At 54.8% G+C, this 26,552-nt stretch overlaps 1 protein-coding gene across 1 annotated transcript in view; it reads right to left on the bottom strand.

Moving 5' to 3' along the window:
* ZMIZ1 (zinc finger, MIZ-type containing 1) overlaps nt 1-26,552 on the bottom strand; it is a 193,652-nt gene that overhangs the window by 22,777 nt on the left and 144,323 nt on the right. The window contains exons 7-8 of the mRNA XM_011974887.1: nt 11,731-11,875; nt 841-955 (exon numbers count right to left, since the gene is read on the bottom strand). Of these exons, the coding sequence (XP_011830277.1) occupies nt 841-955; nt 11,731-11,875 (260 nt within the window). The remainder of the gene's footprint in view (nt 1-840; nt 956-11,730; nt 11,876-26,552) is intronic.

The raw sequence follows: 26,552 nt of genomic DNA, 5'->3' as shown, positions 1-26,552 counted from the left end.
AAGCTGAGGGCATGACCAAGCCCCACAAAGCCAGCTCAAGTGGTCCCCAGGGGCTGGGCAGCCCCGTGAAGGGAGGAGAGACTGCTCCTGCGCCAGAGGCCAGTGGGGAGAGCCCTGGCCATGCAGCCTACTGCCCCACAAACGAGCCTGGATGCCAGTGTCTCGTCACACAGGGGCCCCGAGGTCCCTGGCTGCTGCTCTGTGAGGGCCAAGAGGAATCCATTCTGCTAGCTCTGGAGGGCAGCAGCAGCAGGCAACAACAACAGGTCAGCCCAGTGGCTCCCTCCAGGGTGACAAGCAGCCCTGAGCCTTCCATGTAGCCACAGCTAAGTCTAGCAGAGGTCAGACAGGTGGGAGACCCCCTGACTGGGCAGAGGAGGAGTGGAAGAAAGGAAGGAATGAGAGGGAGGCGGGTTTGACTAGGGCAATGGGGGGTAGGGAGTTGTCAGAAGTCCAAGGCACAATATTTTGATGAAATCTAACTCAGGCCACACATTCAGGGTCAGAGACCTCAGACCTTGGAGCCCTGAGGCCAATAACACAGAAGTTCTCCTGTTTACCAGAGCAAATGGGCTAGGGAAGAACCCCTTGCTGTCCGTATGATGAATGCCATTGCCCCAGAAAGGCCTTAGGATGGGGACAGTCCATAGAGGCTGCCCTCCTGAGGTGGGTACAGAGCCTGCCAGGGGTGGAGACGTGTCCACAGCTGGGTGTGCCCTGGAAGCCGGTCTTCCCAGCAGGGCAGGGCCTGGGAGGGCGAAGAGGGTTGGTATGGCTCCAGGGGTCAAGGGACACTCCCACCTAGAAGGAGCTGTGGCTGAGGGCAGTATAGGCTCTTACCTGGCTCTGGGATGTGTTGGTCACTCCCCAAACCGTGGTGACCACGGAGAGGGAGCCGGGAGGCTGGTTGGTGTTCTGCTGCCAAGGGACAGAGTCATAGGGGAACGACCCATCACTGCAGAGGGAGACAGAGGGAGATCCTCAGGGCCTGGCAGGCACAGACTCAAGACAGGCCATGCCCATCACCCCAGCAAGTGACCGCAGCTCCCAGCCAGTGTTAGGTAACCCCCATCTGAGTCAGTACTGGACCCCCAGGCCCGTCTCAGTGCCCAGTGCACAACAATATGCCCTGCATGGTGACAGGCTGTTCAGAAGTGGCCACCGTTCCCCGGATCACTGCAGAGAGCTACTTCCATGGCTGTGGGTCTCCCCGTAGCCCTGAGTCCACAGGTCATGCAACCGATGAAGTGGTGTGACCTGAGGCCCAATCTGAGCTCCTCCTTCACCGGGGCTCTGACTCCATGTGGCCCTTTAGGAAGAGCCTGGGCTCTCCAAAACCACCTTACCCTTGGAACTGCTCAGTCCCTCTCAGTGCAGGCTGGAAGGGTCCGAGTCTGAGGGTGTCAGCCCTTCCCTCTGCCTCCCAGCCCTTCACAGCAGCCTGGCTGCCTGGGTCATGGGAATGCAGGCTTTCTACCAGCACCCTTCCTTCCCAACCCCCAGCAACATGGGTACAGGCCTACCTGCTGCACACCCTCTCCTGCCCGCTCCCTGATCTCTCGTGTACATCCCTCCCGAGCTAATCTCCCTCAAACACCTAAGATGCCCGGCACAATTAAAGACCTTTGGTGGCCTCTGGCGTTTATAAGGCAGAGTCCAAACTCACACTTAAGAATGACTTACTCCTCTGGCAGACCCCACCATTCCCTCACCCCGCTTTGGCTCTGTCCTCTTGTGGAGCTGCCCCTTCCCCTAAACACTGCCTCCTCTTTACCAACCAGGACCGTATTTCCCCTGCTCCCCTCACCAGGTCCAGCAGTACCCACATTTGTGGACATCTCCCCAAGGAGCTCTCAGACATCAGAAGCAAGGAGTTAGCCTTCAGCCCTACCTCTTGTGCTCAGGCCTACAGTGAGTGTCCAGTGATGCTTCCTACCAACCACTTGGGTGCACAAGAGTGAGGTCAGCAGATCCCAGCGAAGGGCAGGACGTGAAGACCTGCCAGGGTGTCAGCCCCCAGGAGTCTGGGGATGAAGCTGCCTCTCCCACGAGAGCCAGCACTGGCTCTCTGGCACCACCCTCTCACCAAGTCACAAAATTCTAGACGTGGAACCAGGAGGAGCAGAAAAGCAAAGTGCCCATAGCTGTGACACTGCCTCTACCCAGGGCACACAGGGGGTGTATGTGTGTGTGTGTGTGTGTGTTAGGGGAAGGAAATTCGGAGAAGGGATGGGCAATGTGGCTTGTGTCTGTCTTAGTCACAGGTGACAGCAGATGGCAAAGGTTCTCAGTCACACCTGGGAGACTTGTACCCTAGCTGAGGGGCCAGTCCAACCCTAGCAGCCAGGGCAACTGGGGATGGAGGTGTTGGGGAGGCACCTCTGCGGATGCAAGGAGCCTAGCCCAGACGTGAGGACTTCCCAGAGGGAGGCAGGGGGCTGCATGACTTACAGGCAGTAGAGATCAGGGCAGCCAAGTCTCGTGCTCTGCGCCTTGCCCAGCTGAGCTCTTGGCAATGCTGGTCAAGTCAGACGGGCTCCTGCAGAGGTGACCAGCCTGGAGGGCAGGACCACGCCACTGTCTGCTCATACTTGCCCCTCCCCTGCCTGGATATCTTCTCCCCTAGATCTCTCAGCCTGGCCAGCCCCTCGCTTTCTTCCTGTCTGAGATCGCTGGAGGGGCCTCCCCTGCCCTCCTGGTATAAAAGAGCAACTCCTACCCGACACTGCCTGCCCCCTCACCCTGGTACTGGACTTTCTGTCATGGCACTCCACCACTAATGTCCTAATTATATATTTATTTGATTACTGTCTGTCTGCCTCCAGAACAGCTCTGTGATGGCATAGACTTTTGGGCTTAGGACCCTGGTGCAAGTTTCTGCACTCAATCTCCTCATCTGTAAAATGGGCATCAGATGATACCTCCACTCTACTCTGTGTTTTCCAACTGTGGGTCACGGAATCTAAGCAGGAGATGACATCCAACCAACAGGGGAGAAAAAAGAATCAACTAGAAAGTGACTGAGTGTGAGCACACAATAAAGATGAATATTAGTCCTTGAGCTTCTGTCTTGGTTTTATACACAAATACATGTGCACCTTGGATCAAGGTGTCGTATGTGTATTTATCGTGGATCTTGGTCAAATAAGCTTGAACACAGGTTTGGCAGCCTAAGTCTGATGTGGCTCAAAGAGGAGAATGCAGTCAGAGGGCTGCCCAACTGAGCGCTGCTCGTGATTTCTGAGGAAACTGCAGGACTCGCATTTGGAGTAGAGGCGCTCAGTTGGCCAGGCACGATAAGGAGTGGTGGCTCATTGGAGATCCAGATGCCAAAGGTGACAGACGGTGACAGACTCTGCTCTCCAGGTGGCGGATTGGAGACTGGGAGCCCAGAGGGAGTGAGCAGGGCAGAGAAACACAGGAAAGCAGCAGTGAACCTGCTCCTCAGGGAGGCTGGGCTGGAACAGCCTCTGTCTCCCAGGAAGGTCACTGGGGACCCGGAGCACCACCTGGTTCCAGAACTGGCACACCAGAATCTCACAGGGAGGATCTACAGGTTATGCTTGTGCAAAACGAAGAGGAGATCCCCTGGGCACCTCCTGCTCTCAAGGCCCATGTCCTAGGTGTGCTGGATGACCAGAGGGTCCCCCGCAACTGAACAAAACCCAAGCCTGAGTGGCTTCTCTCCCCAGAACTTGTGCCCCACAAGTCCCCACCAACCCTCCAGGCTGATGGCCTTCAGACCCAGGTTGCTGTCCTTTGAGAACATGCCTGGCCAGGCTCAGGAAGTGAACCCTTGTGGGAACCCCCAGGGGCCGGCAGGGCCCTGCCTGAGGCCAGGGAGTGGGCAACCGCTGCCTTACCACCTCAGCCCAGGACACTACACAGGCCCATGAACAAGCTCCCAACTGCCCTGCAGCTCCGTGGGTGAGCCTTGTGGGCGGAAACCAGCTCCTTCCTGTTTCGTCCCCTCTGCCCCAAACTTGGTGAGAAGCAAAGCTAACCAACGTTCCCAAACTGGGCATCCCACTGCCTGTCTGGAAGGTTTGCTGCCCCAGAGCAAAGATGCACACAGGCGTATGGAGGACACGTCCGTGCATACACGCGAGGCCCTGCTGGCATGCTGCCCGTGCACTGGGGAAGAGACAGGCACAGCGTGTGGGGCGGTCTCAGGACTAGCTTGCCTCCACACATACCTGCTGCAGAAGCAGAAGTGGCAGCCGCACCGACGGGACTGTGACTCATCTCATTCTAGGGGAGATGGGCTCCTGCTGTCGCAGAGAAGGCTCTCGCCCCCGCAGGCACCCCCAGCAGCCCTGCTGATGTGACGCCACTGCCTGGACTCAAGATACCACCACTGGGGGAATGCCTGGTCCCTGTGCCCAAGGATGAAGGACCAACCCGACTCCTGGGCTGCTATCAGAAAGGCAGGGCCTGGCTGGGATGCGAGGAGGGTCTGGAGGGTGCCTGAGAGCCCTTCTTCTCTCCAACAAGCAATTTAACCCGCAGACATGCTTGGCCCGGTCACAGGGGCTTGGCATTTTTTAATAATTCTGCCCCACTCTGTACAACCCTAATCCAGCATGGCCTGCCCGGTATCCCACCACAAGCTGCTCCCAGCCACAGTCCTGTCCAGCCCAAACTGCCCCAACAATCCTGCTTCACCCACAGAAGCACCAAGGCCAGAAGCCACCTGCAATGTCAGCAGCAACGGTTCAGCGTGCCAAGTGCTCCCTAATACTGGGGCCTCTGTGCCTCTTCTCAGGCTGGCAAGTTCCATCCCACCTTGAAAATGCCATTCATCCTTTCCAGGCTCTTCCAAAGGCCACCTCCTCCGGGAAGCCCTTGCACAAGGTACTGAACTCCACTGGCTCTTCGCATTCCTGGCAGGAGTGAGAACCCTCTGCCTTCTCCCTTCTGCCTCAGGAGCTGTCACTGATTTCTTGGGCTCCCTGGGCCCAGCATGATGTCTTCACACACCAATAGGGCTCAGGAAGCCTTTGCTAAACAAAAAAATGCGCCAGGGAGAAACCACCTCTCTGCATTCACCCTTGGAGGGATGCTGAAAATGAATATGTCCATTTCGTTAAGCCTGACCACTGACCACCTTCACAGTGTGCCTGTGGCCACATGGCCACTGAGGCCCAGGAAGTGAGAGAAGGACACAGAGGGAAGCGATGAACCCACTGCTCACTCTCTGTATGCCTCAGCAACCTCATCTGTGAAATGGGGCTGATTCAGCCCCTCCCTTCGAAGGCTGCCATGAGGGTTAAGTGTAAGTGCCTAACACGTATGAGGGCCAGAGTCCTGCACACTTTGGACGCCCTGAAACTGCTGGCTGCCGCTGTTACTGTTGTTCTGATTTACTGAGTGACTTCTAGATGCAAGGAATTTTGTGAAGTGGCCTTCACCTAAGAACTCATCCAGTGCCCCATTAAGTGGGCCCAACAGGTGCCCATCTTAGAAGCTGGAGCTCACAGAGGTAGCAGAGCCCGTCAAGGGTGAGGCCGCCAGGTCAGCAGACCATATGAGGCTCATCACCGTCTTAAGAACTTAGGATCCAGCAAGGCAGCGCTCCCTGTCCAGAGATGGCCATGAGGCAAGGGAGCACACGGTAGAGGCCACCTAGAAGCCACAAGAATTCCAAGAAGGGCTGCATCTTCCTGGGGGTTCTTGGGGAAGTCACCTAGCATGAAGGGACAGGGGAGATGTAAAGAAGGTCTTCAAAGGCCAGCTGCAGAGAAAATCCAAATAGTCTTCCAGCAAAGAACTTCTTTATACACTAAATCATCTGCTTTAGCTTGGACTGGCCACGTTGGCAAAGATTCAGGGACCCCTTTTTGAGGTTAATATTTAACCGACAGAGGGAAGCCCAGCAAAAGAGAGGTTCCCTTTGTGGGCTCTGGAGTTAAGAGTCTTTGGGGTCAAACCCTGGCTCTGCCACTGAAGCTTTCTGTGGCCTTGGACATGTTACTTCCAGTCAGCTTCAACTTTCTCATCTGTAAAGTGGGACTAACACTTTCCTAAAAAACATGAGAAAAAAGTAAAGTTTAGCACAGAACCTGGTAGAAAGACCCTGCTCAACTGCACTTACACCTTTCTCTCCAGTCCTCCAACCAGCCATAGTATAGCTACCCCTGTTTACTTCAGGATACTATGAAGCTGACTTAGGAATTTTTCAAATATGCTACCAAAGGGAGGAGTCGTTTTCATTCCTGCCTGTCAACTAGAAAAAAATGTGTTTCTCAAGCCTGTAAGACTTTCTTCATTTTTCTTCTGCCTTCCCTTCTCCAGCCAGCAAACTTCTATCTGTACTTCAAAGCCCAGCCTGCATACTCCCTTTAAGGACTTTCCTAAGCAGAACCAAGGACACTTTCCTCTGTTCCCTCAGCACTTTTTCCACGTATTTTATAGAGAGCTCTCGGCACTGCAGTCACAGTAGACAGTTTACATGTCTGTGCCAGCTCCACGGGCACTGATGGAGGTTTTGCTGAATGTGAGAAAATGAGCAAGGCCTGGGATAAGGCAGTGATGATTCCTGGCTCCTGCGCGCCCGCATTCATGGAAGGAACGCGGGGGGAGGGCTGAGTTATTTCTTCCCTTGCACTTGTAATAGCTGCTTTATTTGGGAGAAATAACCAATTCCCATTAAGGGTATTGTCAGACCCTAATTAATTTCCCTGATCCAGCCATATTGGGCCCGTCTCCATGCAAGGCTGTGGTGTTACTGCTAATGAAATGCCAAGCCAGTGAGGAGCTGAAGCTCCCACCCTCTTTAATTTAGGGGAACCATTAACAGTGCTCTCCATCATCACAATTACTGGGGCCTACTTCCTTCCCTCCCTGCGGTGAAACTTAGAGAGGAACTTGTGCAGCTAACTGCGTATTAGATGGTGTTAAAATTTTTCAGTAGGAAGGAAGAAAGGAAAAAATCCCTTGCATCTTGGCCATCTGGAACTGACGGTGCAGGGATTTATGGGTCTTTCGATTCTCCCCTTTCCTTGTTTTTTGTTTGTAAAACGTTCTTGGGGCAAGAAGGGCCTAACATAAACTGAGCTTTGGTGAAGCTATGCAAAAACGAGCTAAAAATGACAGCTGTGGAGATGGTGTGACGTGGCTGGTTTTGACTGACACCTTCTTTCTTGTTTGGCCATGAATAAGCACCTAAGAGTCTGATGGCACCCAGCTGAGGATCAGGGGAATTAGGACCGGTCCATGGGCTACCAGTGTGCCAGGCTCCTGCCACTATTACTCCCCTTCTACAGAGGAGGAAACCGAGGCACCAGGAGGGTAAGTAACTGGCCAGTTACCCAGCTAGAAAATGGCCCAGTTGAAACTCAAGGCCCGGCAGCCTGACTCCAGGGCCTGTTCCCCCATCTGCTATACCCAGGGGATGCCAGGGGTCCTCCCGCCCAGAAGCCTCTCCATTGGGGTTCGTAAATCCCGTACCTAGAAGAAGGAGGATGGCACCTGCACCTCTGGATCTTGGAGGCTTCCCCAGCCCTAGCGAGTTTTGATTGTAATCAAATTAACAGCATAAACAAGATTTATTAGGCCCTTAATTACCTTTGCAACACTGATTTGCATAAGGACAATGTGCTAATCACAAATGGCTTTTTTAACCACTCATTAAAAATCTGGAAGAAGGAGGCAGAAAGACTTCATTGGCTTCAAGTCCAGGTCACTGCAGGGACTTGGAAGGTGTCCTACTTGCCCAGGCGCTGGTCCTGGACCTTGCCAGGCCTCTCTGGCCGCCTTCTCTTGTATAGTATCCTGGACATCTGTGAATATAGACGGCAGCCCCACTGCAGCCAGTGATGAGGACAAAACGGAGTGAGGCTATAGACGTCCACAGACTGAGGATAATTAGTATTCCTCGTCGCCACTCTTACCCTCAGAAATGGCTGCGGGGCTACGGCAGCCTGACCCTTTCCTGACATCCTGCTCATGCGGCACCATGTCCCCCACCAGCAGGGAACCACGAGGCCAAGAGGTCAAGGGTCTTGCTGGGAGGCACAGCATTTGTGTGGAAGAACGCAGGCCCTGACTCATAGCCTCATGCCGCAGTACCAAAGCTCTGCAGCCTGCAGCAGACATGATTGTGACACCCGAGCTCTCCAAATATGATAGTCACCAGGGACCCTCTAGGCATCTGCCGTCCCTTGAGGCAGGGCGGGACTGCAAGTACCCAGGCTCCAGGCTCCCTCATCCTCTCCCATTTGTTTGTCCTCAGAGCCTTCAGACAAGGACCCAGAGCCTTCAAACAGCCAGATACCTGCGGGCATTGAATCTCAACCTTCCCAGTGCACCCAAGCTCGCCTCCGGTTCAATGTCTTCTTAACGAAAAGGCAAAAGCAGCTTCCTGCCTCCAAGTCATTCAATAAAATTATGGAGGATGACGGACTAAAACAGTTTGCTAATTGTGAAAGCGCTCAGTTTTCTTTTCCATTTTCTTTCCTTCTTGTTTGGGAAATTGCATTGAGGACTTACGAGGTGATGGACCCCATTGCAGTTTCCCTGGAAATGAGGGATTTATCCTTTGTGAAATTCATAAAGGTTGCAAGGAGAGACTGTGTAACTTTCAATTGCCCAACCACAACGTGTCCTCGGAATAGCCTGGGGCTTGGAGAAGGAAGACGGGCTATACGATGGGAAACAGGTGAGCTGTGGATCAGAACCGATGACCCTCTTCCAAAAAGACCCTCCAAATCAGGTTAACAACTAGATACCACCTCGTTGATCCTGAAGGACTAGTTAAAACAGCAGAGCCCTGTGCGCTGTTTAATGTCTTCCTCTGCCCTTTACTGGCTGTGTGTTCTGGGGCAAGTCACTTTCCCACTCTGGGCCCAGATTTCCCTCCAGTTCTGCCATTCAAAGTGTAGGATATTGTTTAGCAGGTCCCTCACCTCCCTGGGCTCCCACGAGGAAGCCACGCTCCACGGAACTGACTGGTTAGCCACCAGTACTCAATGAGTCTTCCAGCCCACACGGCTTTCCTTTCTCCCACAGACCACTTAAGGCCCAAAGAGTAAGTGCCAGCCTGGTCTTCAAGCTCTTAGACCACTGGCTTTGCAATCTTGGTCCTTCTGTTAGACTTACAAAGAGCTGAGGCCATGATGGTGGAGGTAGCAGGGCACTGGGTGCTGGCCAGTGGCACTTTGGCCCATAACATTTCTTGGGAAAGCCAGCTTGAATTCATAATATGCACCGACCCCTCCCAGCCCAAGTCCTTCAAGGTCAAGACTCCCATCCTCTGGGCAGCCTCCTGACAGTCAGCCCTGTCCATCTTCCTCCATCTGAACCCCAAAGCCCAGTCTGCCTATCAATGAACTCTAGCCCTGCCCTGCTCTGCCAGATCCCAATGTGGCCCCAATGAGTCTTATTTCCCCAACTAGCTTGAGGCTGCTCCTTGAGCACAGAAATACCTCATCTCTGTTTAACCCCGGGACTGAACAACCTCATTCCTTAGCTGAACTCAGCTGGCAAAGGGCTGGCCGAGATCCAGATTTGTGGCACTCTGTGACCTAAACAATCACGGTCAAGCAGGTCTGAGGCTGGTCCCTAGTGGGGAGCTGCAGGGTTCTGGCCCTCCATCAGCAACAACTTTACTAAAATAACTTGGAGGAGACAAGCTTGGGAAGGTCATGACACGTGGGATGATGAGAGGAGGATAATTCTGGAGGGATGGACAGCTGGGCTAGAATTAATAAGGTAAAGCTTCCCGAGGGCAACTGCGAGATATGCTGCTTAAGTGAAATGTGGCTGCAGCCTGTACTCAGGGGCTTGCTTCAGATGAAGACAAACTGTGGCTTTTAGCAAAGGGTACACAGAGGCAGATGGAGGCAGGTTTTGTCTCTCTAGAGCAGCGGTCCTTAACCAAAGGTAAGACTCCCCTCAAATGTGGGAGGGTACTTTTGTTGTGATAATGCTTAGGGGAAGAGGCAGTCATCAGAAGAATGGAGTGGGATTAACCAAGGGTGGGCATTAAAAAAAAAAAAAAAGAACAGAGCGGGTAGGGACCAAGATGCTAAATGCCCTGCAAAGTCTTGCACGCTGAAAAATTACCCTGTGTCAGACAGGTGCAGTGGTGCATGCCCGTAATCACAGCACGCTGGGAGGCCAAGGTGGTAGGAATGTTTGAGCCCAGGAGTTCGAAACCAGCTTGGGCAACATAGCAAGACCCTATCTCCACAAAACTAAAAAGAAATAGCCAGGTGTAGTGGCGCGTGGCTATGCTTCCAGCTACTCAGGATACTGAGGTGGGGAGATCACTTGAGCCAAGGAGGTCGAAGCTGCAGTGAGCTATGATAGTGCCACTGCATTCCAGCCTGTCCAACAGGGTGAGACCCTGTCTTTTAAAAATAATAACAGGCCGGCATGGTAGCTCATGCCTATAATCCCAGCACTTTGGGAGGCTGAGGCAGGCAGACTGCTTGAGCTTAGGAGTTGGAGACCAGCCTGGGCAATGCCGTCTCTACTAAAAATACAAAAAATTAGCCATGGGTGGTGGTGAATGGCTGGGGTCCCAGCTACTTGGAAGGCTGAGGTGGGAGGATCACTTGAGCCTGGGTACAGAGGTTGCAGTGAGCCGGGATTGCGTGGCTGCACTATAGCCTAGGCGACAGAACCAGATCTTGTCTTAAAAAAAAAAAAAAATAATAATAATAAAAGAAAAATTACCCTGTGTAAATGCACTAAGGAACACTGCTACAGAAGAGAAGCTTGGAGCTGCTCAGCAGCCAGACCCAGGGTCTGAGGAGGCAGTGCCCTTGGGTGGTGGCGGGCTTGCTATGGTACAAAGGGCTTATGACCAAGGCAGGCAACCACATGTCAGGGGCAATCAGGCCCAGGGAGGGCACTGGACGTGATGAGCGCTAAGGTCCTTTCCAGCTCCAAAAGTCAACAAGCCTCTAATTCGATTTATAAAGCGTGGCTGACACCCAAGCTCCCAGCAGCGCCTCGATGGTGCGACCCAGGTCTGCCTGCAGTGTGCTCTGGGCTGCAGGTCCCTCAGTCAGGCTGGATAATGAGAGCCGAGCTCTGACTGCAAATGCCCCTCCTGATCATTAGCGGGGACACACACAGGGGAGAGGAGACAGCATGACAGGCCCTGTTGTTGCAGGGTCAGCCTGCAGAGCGCTCAGAGAGCATCCCCAGCTCAGCAAGGGACTTGAAAGATAATTAACTGGGGGAATCGCCAGTCCTAGCCACGTCTCCTTCTGAGGCTGGCACAGGTAGACTGGACAATCCCTTGGTGCTGTCAGCCTCCAGCAAACCCATGCCTGCCTGTGACTCTGGGCTTCTGGTGGACCCAGCCCAGTCCTGGCTTCAGGGTGGCTGGCCTGGGCTGGCTCTGACCCCATCTTGGCTGGAATCACCAGCCCCGTGGCCTTCCTGAGACCCCTGCCAGCTCCTGGTTTCTCTGGGGTTGCCCAATACCCTGGTCAAGAAAGAGGGAAGGTGCTGAGCTCAGAATTTCTAACCTTCTGCCGGAAGCCTAGAACCAGAAGAAAAACAGCCTCCACCAAAGTGACAAACTCAGTGCTCTCAACGTGTTTGAGAGGGAGAAACAGGGCTCACCCATGAAGATGTGAAAAAACAACTGCACCTTAGAAAATGCAACATTTTCAAGGCTGCACAGAGGCCCCCACCCCAGGGACACGTCCAAGGAGATCTGAGACCAGAGGAGTGTCTGCTCAGCGCCTGCCCCCATGGCACCCACTCACTTACCTGTGTGACAGAGTGGGTTTCATGGAGCTCATGGAGCTGAGGGGGGGCTGCATGGGGAGTTTCCCAGGGGGATCACTCTGGCGGCTCTTCTGATGTCGGAGCAGCAGCAGGCGGCCGAGCTCTTCGCACCAGGAGGACAACAGGGCTGCAGGAAGGACAGGATGGTCAGTGGCTGCTTGTTCATCACGCCCTGCCACACCGAGACCCCTCCCCAACCCTCCCCAGACTGGGTGCTATCCATGCTGGTTTTGCTCCCAGATTCGTGTGACACCAGAAGACTTAGCCTTCTTGGGAGGCCTCAGTGGTCTCAACTGTAAAATGGGACTGACACCCTTGAAGGAGAATACAAAAGCTTCTGTCGTGAAGAGAAGGTCAGAATGGCCCACGTCCGGGAAGTAGTGGTCCGAGGCAGCAAAGACGGGGAGAGTCAGAATGATGGGAAGGATGGCAGAGATGGTGCCAAGAGGAAACTGGAGGAGTGATGGGGCCTGACATGGACCTTGAGACAGCACAAGCTTAGCAGCTGCCTGCCACCCCAGATCCCTCAGGGAAGCCCACCCCCTCACAATTTGATCAGAGGCAAAGTGTGGCTTCTCCCCATGTGTGGGCTCAAAAATCACAAGGTTTGAACAAAATCTTGGAATCTGCTGATAACCTAGGAGTGTCTGCAGAGCTGTCCCTGAAAGTCCTGCCCAGAAACTGGCCCCCTAGGACACCCCTTCTGGTCACATCCACGGTTGGTCCCTGTTCTACCGGACACAAACGCCTAGGAAGACAAAGGATGTCCAGAGCAGAGGGTAGCCGGGGTGGTGGGGGGCCAAGCAGGAGGCAGCCAGGGGTGCCCAAGGCAGGAGAATGGAGCAGCCATCCACATCCGGGATGAGAGAGCCCCACATGAACTGGGGACTGGGGAAAACTGCCATTTTCTTTCACTGTTCACTGTCCCCATGTGACCACAGGAGCTAAAAGCGCCCCCTAGGCCAGCATGTCTCAGCCTGGGCTGTCCAGCGTGTCTCAGCTGGCCTGTCCTCCTGAAGTACATGACAAAGCTGAGGGCTGGGGGAACTGGCTGCGCTCAGTCACCATCTTGCTGTGGTGTGGACTCCAGGAGCCCACAGACTCTGGGCCTCAGTTTGCTTAGAGGTAAAAAGGAGTAATGCCTCGTGCCCTGCCTTCCTCCCAGGCTGCAGGGAGCGACAGATGGGGGCCTGCTGGGTCTGTGGAACTGCTGGACAAAGGGTGGCCACACCTCAGCTGATGCCCTACTCCTGCTGGGAGTGACCTGAGCGTTACGGAAGTAGTCGATGGGCAAGAGTGACCAGGCATCTTTTGAATCACAACTGCTCAGCCACTCGGCTGGGTGCAAAGCCGACTCCACATCTCAAGGGTCTCCCATCTGGACGCTGCACAATGTGCTTCTGCATCCTTTTTTTTCTCGACCATCTAGAACATCATTAGCTATTATTATCCTCATTCTACACACGAGTAGACGGGGGCCCAGTCAGGCAAAGCTACTCACAGTAACCATAGCCAGAGTCGTCAGGGACAGAGACAGTGCTCCTGCCCCTAGCCCCATACCCTGGTGGTAGAGCCTGAGACCAGACCAGAAGGTGGGGAGGAGGTGAAAGCCTTCAGAAGGCAAAATCCTAGGTGTTCACAGCCCCCCAGCCCCTCAGACTCAAGGAACCCCTCAGGCCTCTTCTACGCCACCATGTTCGGCAGGCACTGGTGGAAGACGCCCATATGCACAATGACTGGGAATGGCTGGGCAGGCTGCCATCCCAAGCCGCCCAGATCCTGGACAGGGTTCCCGTCAGCCCAAAGCCCTGAAAAGTCACCAGGGTCGCTTGCTCCATCTGCTCGGCTTGTGTGGTACACAAAGATGCCCAACCTAGAAGGCAAGCAGGGGCTGTGGTCCCCAAGAGGGCCCCTGTTTCTCCCTCCAGGAGGGGGCCCGGTGGATGAGCTAAGTCTTAAAAGATGTATCCTGCCCCCCTCTGTGGGGTCACCTTGCCACCACCCTCAAAGGAGGGCAGTATGAGAGAAGAGACACTCTCCCCAGCATGTGTGTCTGCCCAGAAACCAACAAACACCCCTATGTGGGTGTCCAGCACACATCTGCTGCAGCTGGAGAGGCAGCCTATTCAGGGAGGCCAGGACAGACAAAAACGAGCCTCCAGCCCACTCCATCCTTCTCCCAGGCCCCTAGGTACCGCCTCTTGTGCGGGGACACTGGGCATCTGGAAACTCATTTGCACGCCAAGCACGAGGCCCGCTGGATCGCAGCGAAGGAGGGATCGCTCCACTGCCAGCACAAAGGACAGCCACAGATGGTGCCGCCTGCTGCCCGCCCCACCCCTCCTAGCCCTCGCTCCTCCTGGGGGCTGGACTGCCATGCAGGGGGCGGAGGCACCACGGGGGAATCAGGGCTTTCCTCCAATGTCATGGGCCACCCCCTGCTCGGCCAAGGACAGCCCTTGTCCTCCTGCCCCTAGTGGAGTGGTTTCCGTAAAGGGAATGAAGGCAGGTTGGCTGTGTGACAGGGCCTTGCTGTACAGTCTGGTATGCTGCAAACAGGCGTGATATGTGGATCAGCCAGCCACAAAGGCCACTTTCCTACAACCAAGAGGTGGTGGGGGGATGGGGAGTCACCACCCCTCACCCCTGACGTGGGTGAGCACAGAGGCCACGCTGGCAGCCCCACGCGGGGCGGGGGATGTTGTGCGTGTTCTCCTTATGGTGCAAACCAACACAAGTTGTTCTGAGGCAAACGTGGGTTAATGACAACGCCTGGGAATTCGCAGCCAAAAAGAGAGTCTGGGCACTATCAAGAGAACCAGGAGGGCTGACGGGGACAGACAGAGGCAGGCAGGGGATTACGCAAGGACAGACAGAGTGACACCAGCTGGGCGGGTGTCTGAGTGCGCCTGGATTTTGGCCGTCACTCACACGTCTGGACTGGGAAGCCTGTCTGCTCTAATTAGGCAGGGCTGGCCTGCATGCCTCTTTGACCTGCATGCCTTTGGTCTGTGCACTTGCTAGGATGGCGAAAACAGTCCCAGGGTGAGTGGGAGAGACGGGAGGACCTGGTGTGGTGTGCGCAGAGCATACCAGGCAATGGGAGGGCAGTTTCAGCCCTGACCTGAGTCCCTCTCTGCTGCAGGCAGGGTCGAGTACCTTCTACTGCCTGAGCAACCAACATGGCCAGTCTGTCCCTTTGTCCTGTGGGCCCCACATACCACTGGTAAGAGAGCTGGCCCCAAATGCCCCTTTTCATACAGAGGACCCCAGTTTTCAAATTAAAACGGCAGCTAGGACCCAATGTCCCTTTCCCCCTTCATAAAATGCAGCTTGCTTGGGCCCAGGACAGCCTTGGCCAGTACATGTGACTACCTCTCTCCCACAGATGGGTGACGACTGGCCTCCTGCCTGGTGCTCCCACGGTGGGAGGCCCATGTACACATCACGTGCACAGCTGTCAATGAATGCCATTAGACCCACGGCCACCCTCCAAGGGGCTAAGCAATTGGCAGTGAGATACTCCAAAGCCTGCCAAGGGGCGTGGAGAGGAATTTTAGCTCCACCGTGCAAACTTTCTGGGCCGCTTCCAATCTGGGGTGTCAACATGGAGAGGCCTTCTGCCTGTCAGAAACCAAGAAGCAGGGGCTGGGCATGATGGCTCACACCTGTAATCACAGCACTTTGGGAGGCTGAGGCGGGCAGATCACTTGAGGTCAGGAGTTCGAGACTAACCTGGCCAATATAATGAAACGCTGTCTCTACTAAAAATACAAAAATTAGCCAGGCATGGTAGCCAGCGCCTCTAATCTCAGCTACTCGGGAGACTGAGCACAAGAATTGCTTGAACTCGGGAGGTGGAGGCTGCAGTGATCTGAGATCGTGTCACTGCCCTCCAGCCTGGGCAACAGAGCAAGACTCCATTCCCCTCCAAAAAAGAAAGAAAGAAAGAAAAAAGAAACCAAGAAGCAGGAGGGGCTGTTGGGAGCAGAGGTTCAGCCATAGAAAGGGGGTTGGGGTCAGGAGGGGTTCTGCGGAGCTGGCCACAGAGGCCCATGGGACTACCCACTGTCAGTCATGCTGACAGCATGGCTATGGCAGTGCCCATTGCCCCCTCTCCTCCAGCAAGATCTCTGATGGGTAACAGCCTTTCTTGGGGAAGGAGAAATAGAGACACAACCGGCTGTAAATGTACTGCTTCTGACCCCTAAACAAATCCCCTCTCCCCCATCACCCAAGGCATCAGAGTTTTAACAAGCAGGTGCTGAGCTGGGTGCAGGCACCCCAGAAACTGGGCTCTCAGGCTTCTTACCAAGCCCCATCTCCTGTCGTCCTCTCCAGCCTGTGCAGGGGCCAGTGCCGAGGACCTTGGGGCCTTCCAGCTCATCTCATGGTGACCACAGCTGGGGTTGGGATAGCAGCAGGGAATCCCCCCAGCTGCCAATGCTGAGCCTTAATCCAGAATTCCAAGCACTCCTCAAACATCTCAGCATAAAACGTATAAGCATGCACCACCCAACCTGTCTAAAGTGAACCCACTGGGCTCCCCTCACCTCTCCAAACTGCATCCTTGTGATCAGACTCCCTCACCTCGATCCATTCTCACCTTCAGTACCAAAGTGTTCTATCACTCACCCAACGTTCATTCAACACCAGTTGCTGAGCACCTACTGTGTGCTGGCGGTACTGCGGTGAACAGGCGAGGTTAGCACCCCTGCTGAAACTGCACATGGCCTCCACTGCTGAGTCCGAACCACTTAAGATGACGTGCAAAGCTCTGCAGGCTGGAAGTCTTGGCACCCATCGCTCCTGACCTTAGCAGGCAGCTACCACCCTGTGGTTCAGGGCAAGGGACTCTAAAAGTCTGGATTCAAAAACTCATTCCCTTCATAGCTATGTGACCGTGGGCAAATGACACAACCTCTCTGGGCTTCAGTTTATCTACCAAATGTTAATGCTTACTCTTTAGGGTTATTGTGCTTTTTTTTTTTTTTTTTTTTGAGACAGTCTTGTTCTGTCACCTAGGCTAGAGTACAGTGGTGCAATCTTGGCTCACTGCAACATCTGCCTCCCGGATTCAAGAGATTCTTATGCCTCAGCATCCCGAGTAGCTGGGACCACAGTTGTGCACCAATCACGCCTGGCTAATTTTGGGTGTGTATACATTTTTGGTAGAGATGGAGTTTTGCCATGTTGGCCAGGCTGGTTTTGAACTCCTGGCCTCAAGCGATCCACCCACCTCGGCCTCCCAAAGTACTGGGATTACAGTCATGAGCCACTGAGCCCAGCCTTATTGTGCAATTGAATGACACTAACACCTACAAAGTGTTTAAAAGCGTCTGGCATGTAGTTAGCACGAAGAGCCTCTCAGTGCCGTGTGTGCTCTGCTTGTAGCAGGCAGGAGTCTTCCAGACAGGAGATGGTCTTTCATAAGTCTCCTATGCCCAGCAGGCTCCAGGCTCACCTCTCTATGCGCCAGCCCCTCAGGACACCCCACAATTTCACACCTCTTTCCTTACAGAACTTGCACTTCTTTAAGGCTCATCTCTAACGGTGCTTCCTCCAGTTTCCCATCTATAAAATGGGTTTAACACGAGCTGCCTGCTTCACTGCATATGGGGTGTAAATTAGTGTTGCCAACCAACTCCAGTGATATCCAAGTAGAAGCCAGCAAGTGTGCAGGATGGGCAGAGGGCCAAGGACCCTCACCAATCCCTGCAACCCCATACCCACCTCTGCATCCCGTAACGCTGAGAGGGCTGCTGAGGCACAGCCTGAAACTAACCCACAAGACCTGATCCCAGTTGTCTGTTACGGTGTAACACCTTGAGCAAGTGACTTAACTTTCCTGCACCTTAGTTTCCTCATCTCCTAGGGTAGCCATACGGATGGGACTGCGTTACCTCCATGAAGCACAGGCGAGCCAGGCACACAAATCTCTACATGTGCTCATTATGCCACGAATGGCATTACTGCCTTGGTCGGTAGAGAAGAGACCAACAGGATGGTCCTGGGACCTTGTATCTCTGCTTCTGATCACAGAGCAGAGGGCGAGACAAAGGCCCTGGGCAGGGACGAAGCTCCAGAAGTTCATGGAGATGGTGGGGGCCCTGAGCAGATGAGCAGGCCTGTGTGCTCATTTGGCACACATGTTGCACAGGGCCCCTTCCCCCTGCCTCCTTCCGAGCTGCCTGGGGGTAGAACGAGGACATCAAGTGTCCTGCTCTGAGACACAGGAAGCAAAAATCAATTCCCCATTCGGAGGCAGCTGTGCCTCTGCTTCAGCTGGTGGCAAGGCGCCGGTGGCCCTGGAGGGAAGGCATTACTTTTTCTTTCTCTAGGACACCCTATGGGACTCCCACAGCAGCCCCTTAATAGTGGCCATCTTTTGTGGGGGTAGCGAGGACAGTTCCCCAGGATCCAGAACAGCCAAGACCCAGGTCCAACATCTCCCTTGACCCCCTCTAGGACCCTGCCTTTTAGTAGCCAAGATCCAGACAGTCACTGCCACATCCGCAGTGAAGCAGCAGCCCTGAGGGGCCAGCAGAAGGGAGAGTTGACCTCAGCAGAAGGGACAGTTGACCTCATGTTCCTGTTGCCTGCACTAGTCTTTGTAGCATCTCCAGGAAGTCCACTCCACACCAGGTGTGACTTAACCAAGATCACTGACAAGCAGCACATGTCCTCTAGTGGCGCTGTGCCATGGTGTGATCGGTGGCACAGTCTTCCTTCTTAGTGGCATATAAAATAATGGTGTGTGTGACCAGGAGTGGTATATTCTATAAATGGGACCCAGTGGATATGTCTAAGGGTCCTGTACCAGCTGCACCCGAGGATGCTATGGTGAAGACAGCACCAACACTAGCAGGTGACCCTGTGGTCACTCATCTGAAACAGAAATGGGAGTGAACAAGCACTAGCTCTGAGGATCAGGAGGGGACCAGGCAGGAGGGCACCGAGGAAGAGCCAACTTCCCAACATTTGCTTCCCCAAGACCTTTCCAGCAACTCCCCTGTAGCCAGCAGCCCCCATATTGTCTGTCCTTTAAGGAAAAAAATGAAACCAGATGTCGGGTGAGGCAGGCCTGAGTGGGGATGCCGGGGCAGCTCATCCTGGCTTGCTCGGGCGTGCCCTCCCCAGGGGCAGTGACAGGTCCTGTATTTGCCCCTGTACCTGCAGCTCAAAGCAGCACAGAGGCCCAGGACTGGCTGACCAAATGAGGCGGCGAGAGGCAGAGGAGTGCAGTCCTAGTCCAGGAATCGCCTGAGTGCCAGGTGAGGAGGGTGGAGCTGTATTGTCTACACAGGCCGAGTGACCAGCTTTTGTTAGCATCGATCAGGTCAGGTGTCATGGGGAGCAGGTATGCTCACCTGGGCACCTGGGAAAAGCTTCCTCCTTGCCAGTCTGCACTTGGCTTGAAAAGGAACAAGAAAGCAGAGGCAGCCATGGTAGCCACAGGGAAAGAGGTGCTCCTGGTGGAGCCAGGCAAGGGGAGGTGCGGACAGTGAGAGGCCTGGGATGCTTGCTCCTGGTAAGATCCGGCAGTCAGGAATGGATGAGAGTGGCAGTGGGGCGCAGGGGGAGGCTGAGAGGGATGAGAGACCGTCTGGAGGAGGGAACAGAAGCCTGGATGTACAGCTGGGCGGGATGTCATCGAGCACACTGCAGCCTGGGGAAGCCACACGCAAAATGAAACAAAGGCTTAAGTATCAAAGAGCATCTTAGCAGCTAAAAGGCTGCTGGAGAACAGAGGAAGTATGTGTATGGGTGGGGAGGGGAGCTGAGAGGGGTGCTTCTGAGACCCAGGAGACCCCCAGGGATGGGGCAGCACTCAGAGGGGCCGGGGAAGAGCCCTGTGAAGCAGAGGCAGCAGCATCTTGAAGCAGGGCCCTCTCATCCTCAAAACATGCCCTGGCAGGTGGCAAGTGGGGTTCATGATTCCATAAAAATATGAATGATACATTTTCAGATGCTTCCATCCCATGAGCTTACAAACGGTCACACAAGACCCTCTGAAGTGGCAGCAGCAGTGAGAGTGGTGCCACTCCCCAGCGGGGGAGGCTGTGGGCATGGGAGCTACAGGGGCTTGCCCGTTGAGTCAGGGGCAGGAGAGCCAGGCCCCCACTCTTTCCCCTCTGACATGTCACAGGTTCCTGCTCCCACTTCCACGAGAATCCCAGGGAGCACCTCAAGCTGCCTCAGGAAGGCAGGCCCCTCCCTGTCCCACCCGCTGGTCACCACATCCTGATGATCTTTGCAGTCTGTTCCCGTTGCTCCTTGCCTGCTCCAATCTAATCACCTTCTGCAGCCCTGCCGGTTCTCCCTGAATTATGACAACAGCATCCTGTCATTCATCTCCATCTCCAAACCTGCCTCCTGCCAACCCGCCCTCAGCAAGGCGGTCAGAGGACTTCTTCCACCCATGCATTCTGATCACCTCTTTCCAATCTGTGTCCCCACCCCAGAGGCTGCACAGGGCCTGGTAGATGGCAGTTGCTTGACAGATGCAGACACGAATCTTGCGCCGGGCTACCCAGGGGAACGCTGTGGTTCTCTGCAGCGACAGCACTCTGAGCCCCTGGGGCCACGATCGGATTCGGGGGCTTCACTTCTACAACCCTGGCACCCAGCACAGCGTTTAGCACACGCTATGCAGCCAACAGATGACTAACACACTGACATGAATCACAGCTAGAAATAACCCAATATGCTGAGACGACTGGGAGGGAAGGACAGACACTGAGACCCGGACAATGGGAGCAGTATCTGTGACCAGGCTCTCAGCGGCCTTTAAACCCACCAGCAGCTCCCCATTCCTGGGGGCGGGAAACCAGCTTCAGAAACAGAGTTCTGAAAGGAATCTTATCAGGAATGTGTCCAGAGACTGGTGCTGTCCTCAAATAAAACCTACAACTGAGTCACATGACATCTGTTTCATGACATGCACAGTCACCCCAGTCACGGGGACAGGAGGTAAGCAGTTTACAGCAGCAATAGTTCACACAGCCTGGGGGCCAGCCACAGCCCTGATCATCCTCTGCTCAGGGGCCGGCATTGCTGTTCATGTTAGTGAGATGTTCCCAGCATCTCACCCAGGGCTCCCTGGAGATGGTGCTGTTCCTTCTGCTCCTGGGCCCAGGCCATGCCCCTCTACCCTCTGATCCTCCTCTTTCAGCTCCCAAACACAGGGTCCTGGGACCAGGGAAACCTGGGAGTTCAAGGCAGTGGGATCTCCTGAATATCCCTGGGACCCCAGGTTCTACAGCCACGCACAGAAAAGAAGGGGTGGTGAGGGCTTGGGAGGGGCGGGAGAGTGCAGCGGACACAGGGGCTTGAGTCAACACAGGCCTGGACTCCTCATCCCATCTCTAAAATGGACAGACACTAAGAGGAACCTCTCCTGCTCACTGGCCTGGTGTGAGGAACCACGAGGTGAAGGAAGGGCCCCTTTGTCAACACATGTGAGAGATGGCCCATCTCACACCAGAGTCCCACCTGGAAACCAAAAGCAGTAATATGCTATCTCCTGCCTCCAGGAGGCAGTGACCAAGAACACAAGCTCCGGAGCCAGGCTGCCGGGGTTCAAATCCCAGCTCAGCCACGTAGCAGCTGTGTGATCTTGGGTAAGTTACTTTAGCTCTCTGTGCTTTGGTTTTCCCTTCTGCAAAATGGGGATAACAAGTAGCACCTACCATCTAAATTACCATGAGGATTATTAAATAACTTACTATACATAGATTGTTGGTACAATGCCAGGCATGTAGAAAGCATTACATGGGAATAAACTGTTAGCACTGCTGTAGTATACATGTTCCCCTGGGATGGAGAGGGTGCCCCATTTCCCCACCTAAGTACTGTAAAAAATTGCTCAAATAAAATACAATTTCTTTCACCCCTCTCCAAGACCATACAGATGCTCAGGAGTGCCCAGCCTCACACCACCCCTTCACACTGGGTGCTCCCTGGGGCAGACAGTGCCCCTTCCCCTACTGAACTGGCTGCTCCCCTAGCACCCAGCTGTGCCCACATCCAGACACCCCAGGCCCTCACAGAGCCACCCCGACAGCCACTCGCTTCTGACTCTGCTCTCAGGCCCAGCAGTGCTAGGAGGCTGGTCTAGGCAGACCCCTTCCTCCTCTGGAGCCTGTGGGTGCAGGGGCTGGGGGGACTTTGCAGCTGTCCTCTCCACATTAGGAGGCCTGGGCGGTAGGCAGAGCCCAAGCCCCTCCTCAGCCCCATCCCACTGTGTCCAGAAGGAGGTGGGAGGCGGGCAGGACCTGGGATTCCTGCTCTGGCTGCTTTGCTCAAAACAGGAACGAGCAGTTTGACTCATGAGCCCTGAGAACAGGACTAGCCACAGAATTGTTACTCTGCCTGACTGGAGGCTGGGGCTCCGGGGCTGGACTTCCTGCCTGTAGATCCGCCACTGCTGGGTGCCCCAGAAATAGGAAAAGGGGCCTCCTCCCTGCCAGCTCTCTTGGGTCATCTCCTCCCAGGAGGAAACAGCACAGGAAGCACATGACCACAGAGACTCGCAGTCCTCGGGCCGGGGGCAGTGACCGCTGGGCCCCAGGAGACCAGGGTTGGCTCTAGTGAGGCCACTGCACCATCAGTGCAACCTCGGGGCCACATGTGTGCTTCTGCAAGATGGGGCACCCCTTCTGGCCCGGCTCACCTTGCTGTGGATGATGAGGATCTAACGGGGCCGTGGGAACACACAGACCACCTTTTGGTTCTCCCAGCCGTGTGGTTCTTCCTGCTTCATTCAAACCTCCCAAGACCCAATTAGGATCCTGCCAAGGATGACACTACCTGTATTCCACAAAGGGGAAATCCAGGCCCAAGAAGGGGTGATTCAAACAGTCACTCCACAGGACCACGACCCTGCCCACTGCTGGTACATGAAGGCCCCCCTTTCATGCCCATAATTCTGTGACATCACATCTGAGAGCAGGCGTATCCCCAGGAGACAGTTCTGTGCCTCCTGCCTGCCTCCCACTCCTAAGATTTGGTGCCAACCCCAGCTTCTTGAACCTCCTGTGTGACTGTGGGCAACTTCCTCCCCTCTCTGGGCCACATGTAAAAGACAGGGGGTGGGCACTGTTCCCTCAAGTCTGCGGCCCCTGAATCAGCCCTGGCCTCCAAGTAGAGTCATGTTTCTCAGGGCACAGGCCAGTCTCGACCTTGCCAGAGCATGACTTCTTCTCAATCCTGCAGGTGCTATGGGGTGAGCTGCCTGTCTGCACACTTGGAGTGGACTGCCTCTCCATGCTGCTAGCAGGGATTACAGATGGAAGGGGCTCCAGAGAGCTCACTCTGTCAAGCTGCTCTGTTGATCAAGGCCAAAGCCCAGAGAGTAGAGTAGATTCACTGAGGCCAAACAGCTGATGTGTGCAGGACTCTGAGGGTGACAGGGTCCCAGGAGAGTGGATGGGTGGGGAGCATCCTGCGGTCACAGCTGCTGGGGCTGCTGAGGGGGTAGGCCTTCTCCTCGGTTATAGAAAACATCACTTCCGGGGCATTGTGAGTTGGACTCTGGTGGCCCTGACAGCTGACCCCTGGAACCTAAATCAGAGAGGTTTTCCTTGGGGGAAAATCTCACTCTCCTGAAGACTGATGGTATTGCTGCCTCAGCACCATCAGTAGCAAGCTGAACTGAGTTTCAGCTCCTCCTGGGTTTTCTAGATCATTCCCACGTTCTGTTCCCTGCACCTCCATCACCATCACTTGTGGGTAAGAAAGGCAAAAAAAAAAAAAAAGGAGGAGTTGTCTGCTGGCGCTTGGGCTGCGAGTGACGCTATCCAACTCCGCCACCCCCACCCCCAGTCCCCACACACGCTGAAGCCCTGTGCATAGGGAGGACCGGCTAGTTGCGTGGTGCAGCTGGCCTGGGATGTGCACGCCAGCTCCCCGCCCGGCCCACCCTGCCCACCCTGCCCTACCTGCTTCCCTGTGCTGGGCAAGTCCTGTATTCTCAGGTCCTATGGTCCAGTCTGGTTTGAGAGACGGCCTACAGCCTGTCCCTCCCTCTAGGAACGCTCCTCACACTCGCCCGCCCCCTCTCCCCAAGGGCTGCCCGGGTTGGCAGGAGCTGGGGACTGGAGCCTCGAGGCATGTGAACTCACCCTGGGAACTGAACTCCAGGGAACCTCGGAGCCGTCAGGGCTAGTTTTGTCAGCGCTGTTTCCCAAACCGGTTTGGCCATGCCTCACCCAGTGGAGGCTGGGCAGGATGCACAGACCCAGGATAAGACGCCAGACTAAAACCCCAGCCCAGAAAATTCCCTGCCACCTCACACTATCATCTGCAACTCAGGGGCCATCAAAGACACCCCAAAACAAGCTCAAGAGGGTGTTGTCCACAGAAACGGAATGCCCCTTTCTTTTTGGGGGTGCCCCAATAAATGCTTCTGCAAAGTGCCCCCTTAGTCCTACCGTGCCCTTTTAGCTGAGAACAGCTCACAGGAGCTGTCACGACATACTGTGCCCTTGTGAGGGGCTGGCTCACACTTCCTCATTCCTCAGGCCCTCACAAGCCCCCCGGAGGTGGGGTAGTCACAGGTCACAGCCCCTATCTTGGAGAAACTAGATACTCCGCTTCAGTGCACACCTGAGTGTGTGGCAGGCCAGGGCCAAGGCTGGTCTCTGTCATCTTACGCTAGGGATAAAAATTTGCTGGCAGCAGGGCAATGGCGGAGGAGCTCTAGACCACCTCAGCAGGAAATCAGGTAGCACTAATAGCAAAGCAAGCATGCTGGAGAGGGGAGAGGTGCCCTGAGGAGGGGGTGGGTGGTTACATTCCCCACATTCAGGGCCTCAGCAATGGGCCTCAGTCCTCCCTCCCCCAGCAACAGATTGAGGCCAAGAGGTACCCAAGAATGCACCAGTGTCCATGGTGAGGCGTGAGTGCCAAGTGCCTCTCGACCTCCATTTTGCCCCAAGGACCGCTGGGCAGGAGAGAGGTAAGCTCAGAGGTGAGGTGACAAGGTCAGCCCACGCAGGGAGGTGAGGAGGCAGTCCCCAGGCTGGTCCGGGTCAACACTCCCACTGCATCTGCAAGGTGAGAACTGAGCCACACCCGCATGCCTGGGAACCATGGGGCCTGCACTCCAGCTCTCATTCCAGCAGGAGCCACCCCGGTGAGTGTTTTCCATTCCACATGTAATTTTTCCTCAGGGCTAAACACCACTGCTCCTTGCTGGCTCTCAGGGAGCTGGAAGGGTAACGAGGGGTTATGGGAATCAATTTCTTCCCTGCATAATTTACTTTTCTGAGGAGGTCCCCTCCTTACCCTTCCCAGCTGGGTGCAGGCAGTTTAGCTGTGTCCTCTCCCACCCGGCGTAAGAAGTGGTTGGAGTGAGGCTGGGCCCTTCCTAGGGTCAGAAAGACCCTGGGGTCTACACGTTATGGCTATCTGGACTTCACAGGCGGCAAGAGACCATGAGTTTGAGCACCGAGAGGCCTTGTGTACTCCCTTGATTTGATTTGACCTCAACCCTTAGTGTTCAATTCCAAGTCCTTGGTTTTCCCTGCCAGTGACAACCTCCAGGACCCCTCAAGTGGCTTCATTCCACCCAGCCTGGGCTCATGAAACCAGAGTACAGGCTCTGTCCTGGGGGCCTGGTGCTGACACTAAGCCTTGGGGAGGTGGTGAGCCTAGGGCATCACTGTTTCTTACAAAGAAAAAACCCACAAAGCTTCTCAGACCTGAGGAGTGACTCAGGAGACGTGTGCCAAGGTAACAAGGGGCAGGAGAGGAACTGGGGTGGGCTGCACTTTGCTGGGTGATTCTGCTGACCAGACTCTACCATCTCGCCTCCAACCATTTGCACCCCCAACTCCACCTCATCCTTCCCTGCGTACAGTGCCTGACTTACTTGGTTAATTGCCAAGACGCTCAGGTTCCTGATGCAAGAAACTCAGAAGGCGATTTTTTCCTCTAACTCTGAGCTAGTGCACCTGAGGTCTAAACCCAGCAAAGATCAGAGCCATGAGGCCAGGCTCCACGCCAGCTGTGACCACTCTGGAAACAGGTGTTGTAAGTTCAGGCGCGCACGGCACCGTCTCCGTCACTGTGCCACTGCGCCGGCGCATGCAGTGGTACTTAGGCGCTCCCCTCTGACCCTGTGCTATGGGAGATAACAACCTTCAGATGGGTTCTCAACCCAAAACCTGTTGTAGGGTTTTCCCTCTTATCCATTCATCCAGCAGAAGCAGCTGACGGCTAGCACATTTCATGTTTCTATGTGTTGACTTCCTAATCGGTCGTTCCGTTCCTTTTCCAAGAAACCCAGAGTATGAAGGCTTGACAGCCCTGGAAATCACACATGCCTGGCTGTTATAAAACCTCTCCAAGTCCCCAAGAGATTGCCCAGTGGATGCCCACTGGCTGCCCAAACACCAGACTGGTCTCCGTTCATTGCTCTGGGCCCTCCTTCCCAGCTGCAGGGGTCCCTGTGCATTCTGGAGAATACGTGTCACTCTTTTAGCATGCTAGCTACCGGTTTTAGTCGTGCACAAGCACACGCTGTTCAAGACAACCTGAGATAGGGACTGAATTTATAGAACACTGAGGGGAGGGAGGAAATGAGAGAATTTCTCTTTTTGTAGAAGATCCTTTACCTGATGAAATGGTTCTCTGTGAGGTTTCTTTAAATATCCAGTTGCCTTGTTGCAATGAAAATCAGAATGGTTTATAAAAATGCCATTTACATCTGGTGCTTCCTGGCTGCACCTGTTACTCAGTGTAACACACCTGGGGTGATGTCTGGATGGTGCGGTCCCAGAGCAGGATTCACTGCAGCC

The sequence above is a fragment of the Mandrillus leucophaeus genome, unplaced genomic scaffold, assembly GCF_000951045.1.
Source record: "Mandrillus leucophaeus isolate KB7577 unplaced genomic scaffold, Mleu.le_1.0 Scaffold15, whole genome shotgun sequence".
NCBI classification, from domain to species: domain Eukaryota; kingdom Metazoa; phylum Chordata; class Mammalia; order Primates; family Cercopithecidae; genus Mandrillus; species Mandrillus leucophaeus.
Note: the sequence above shows the minus strand (reverse complement) of the source record. Positions and strands in the feature narration are given on the sequence as shown.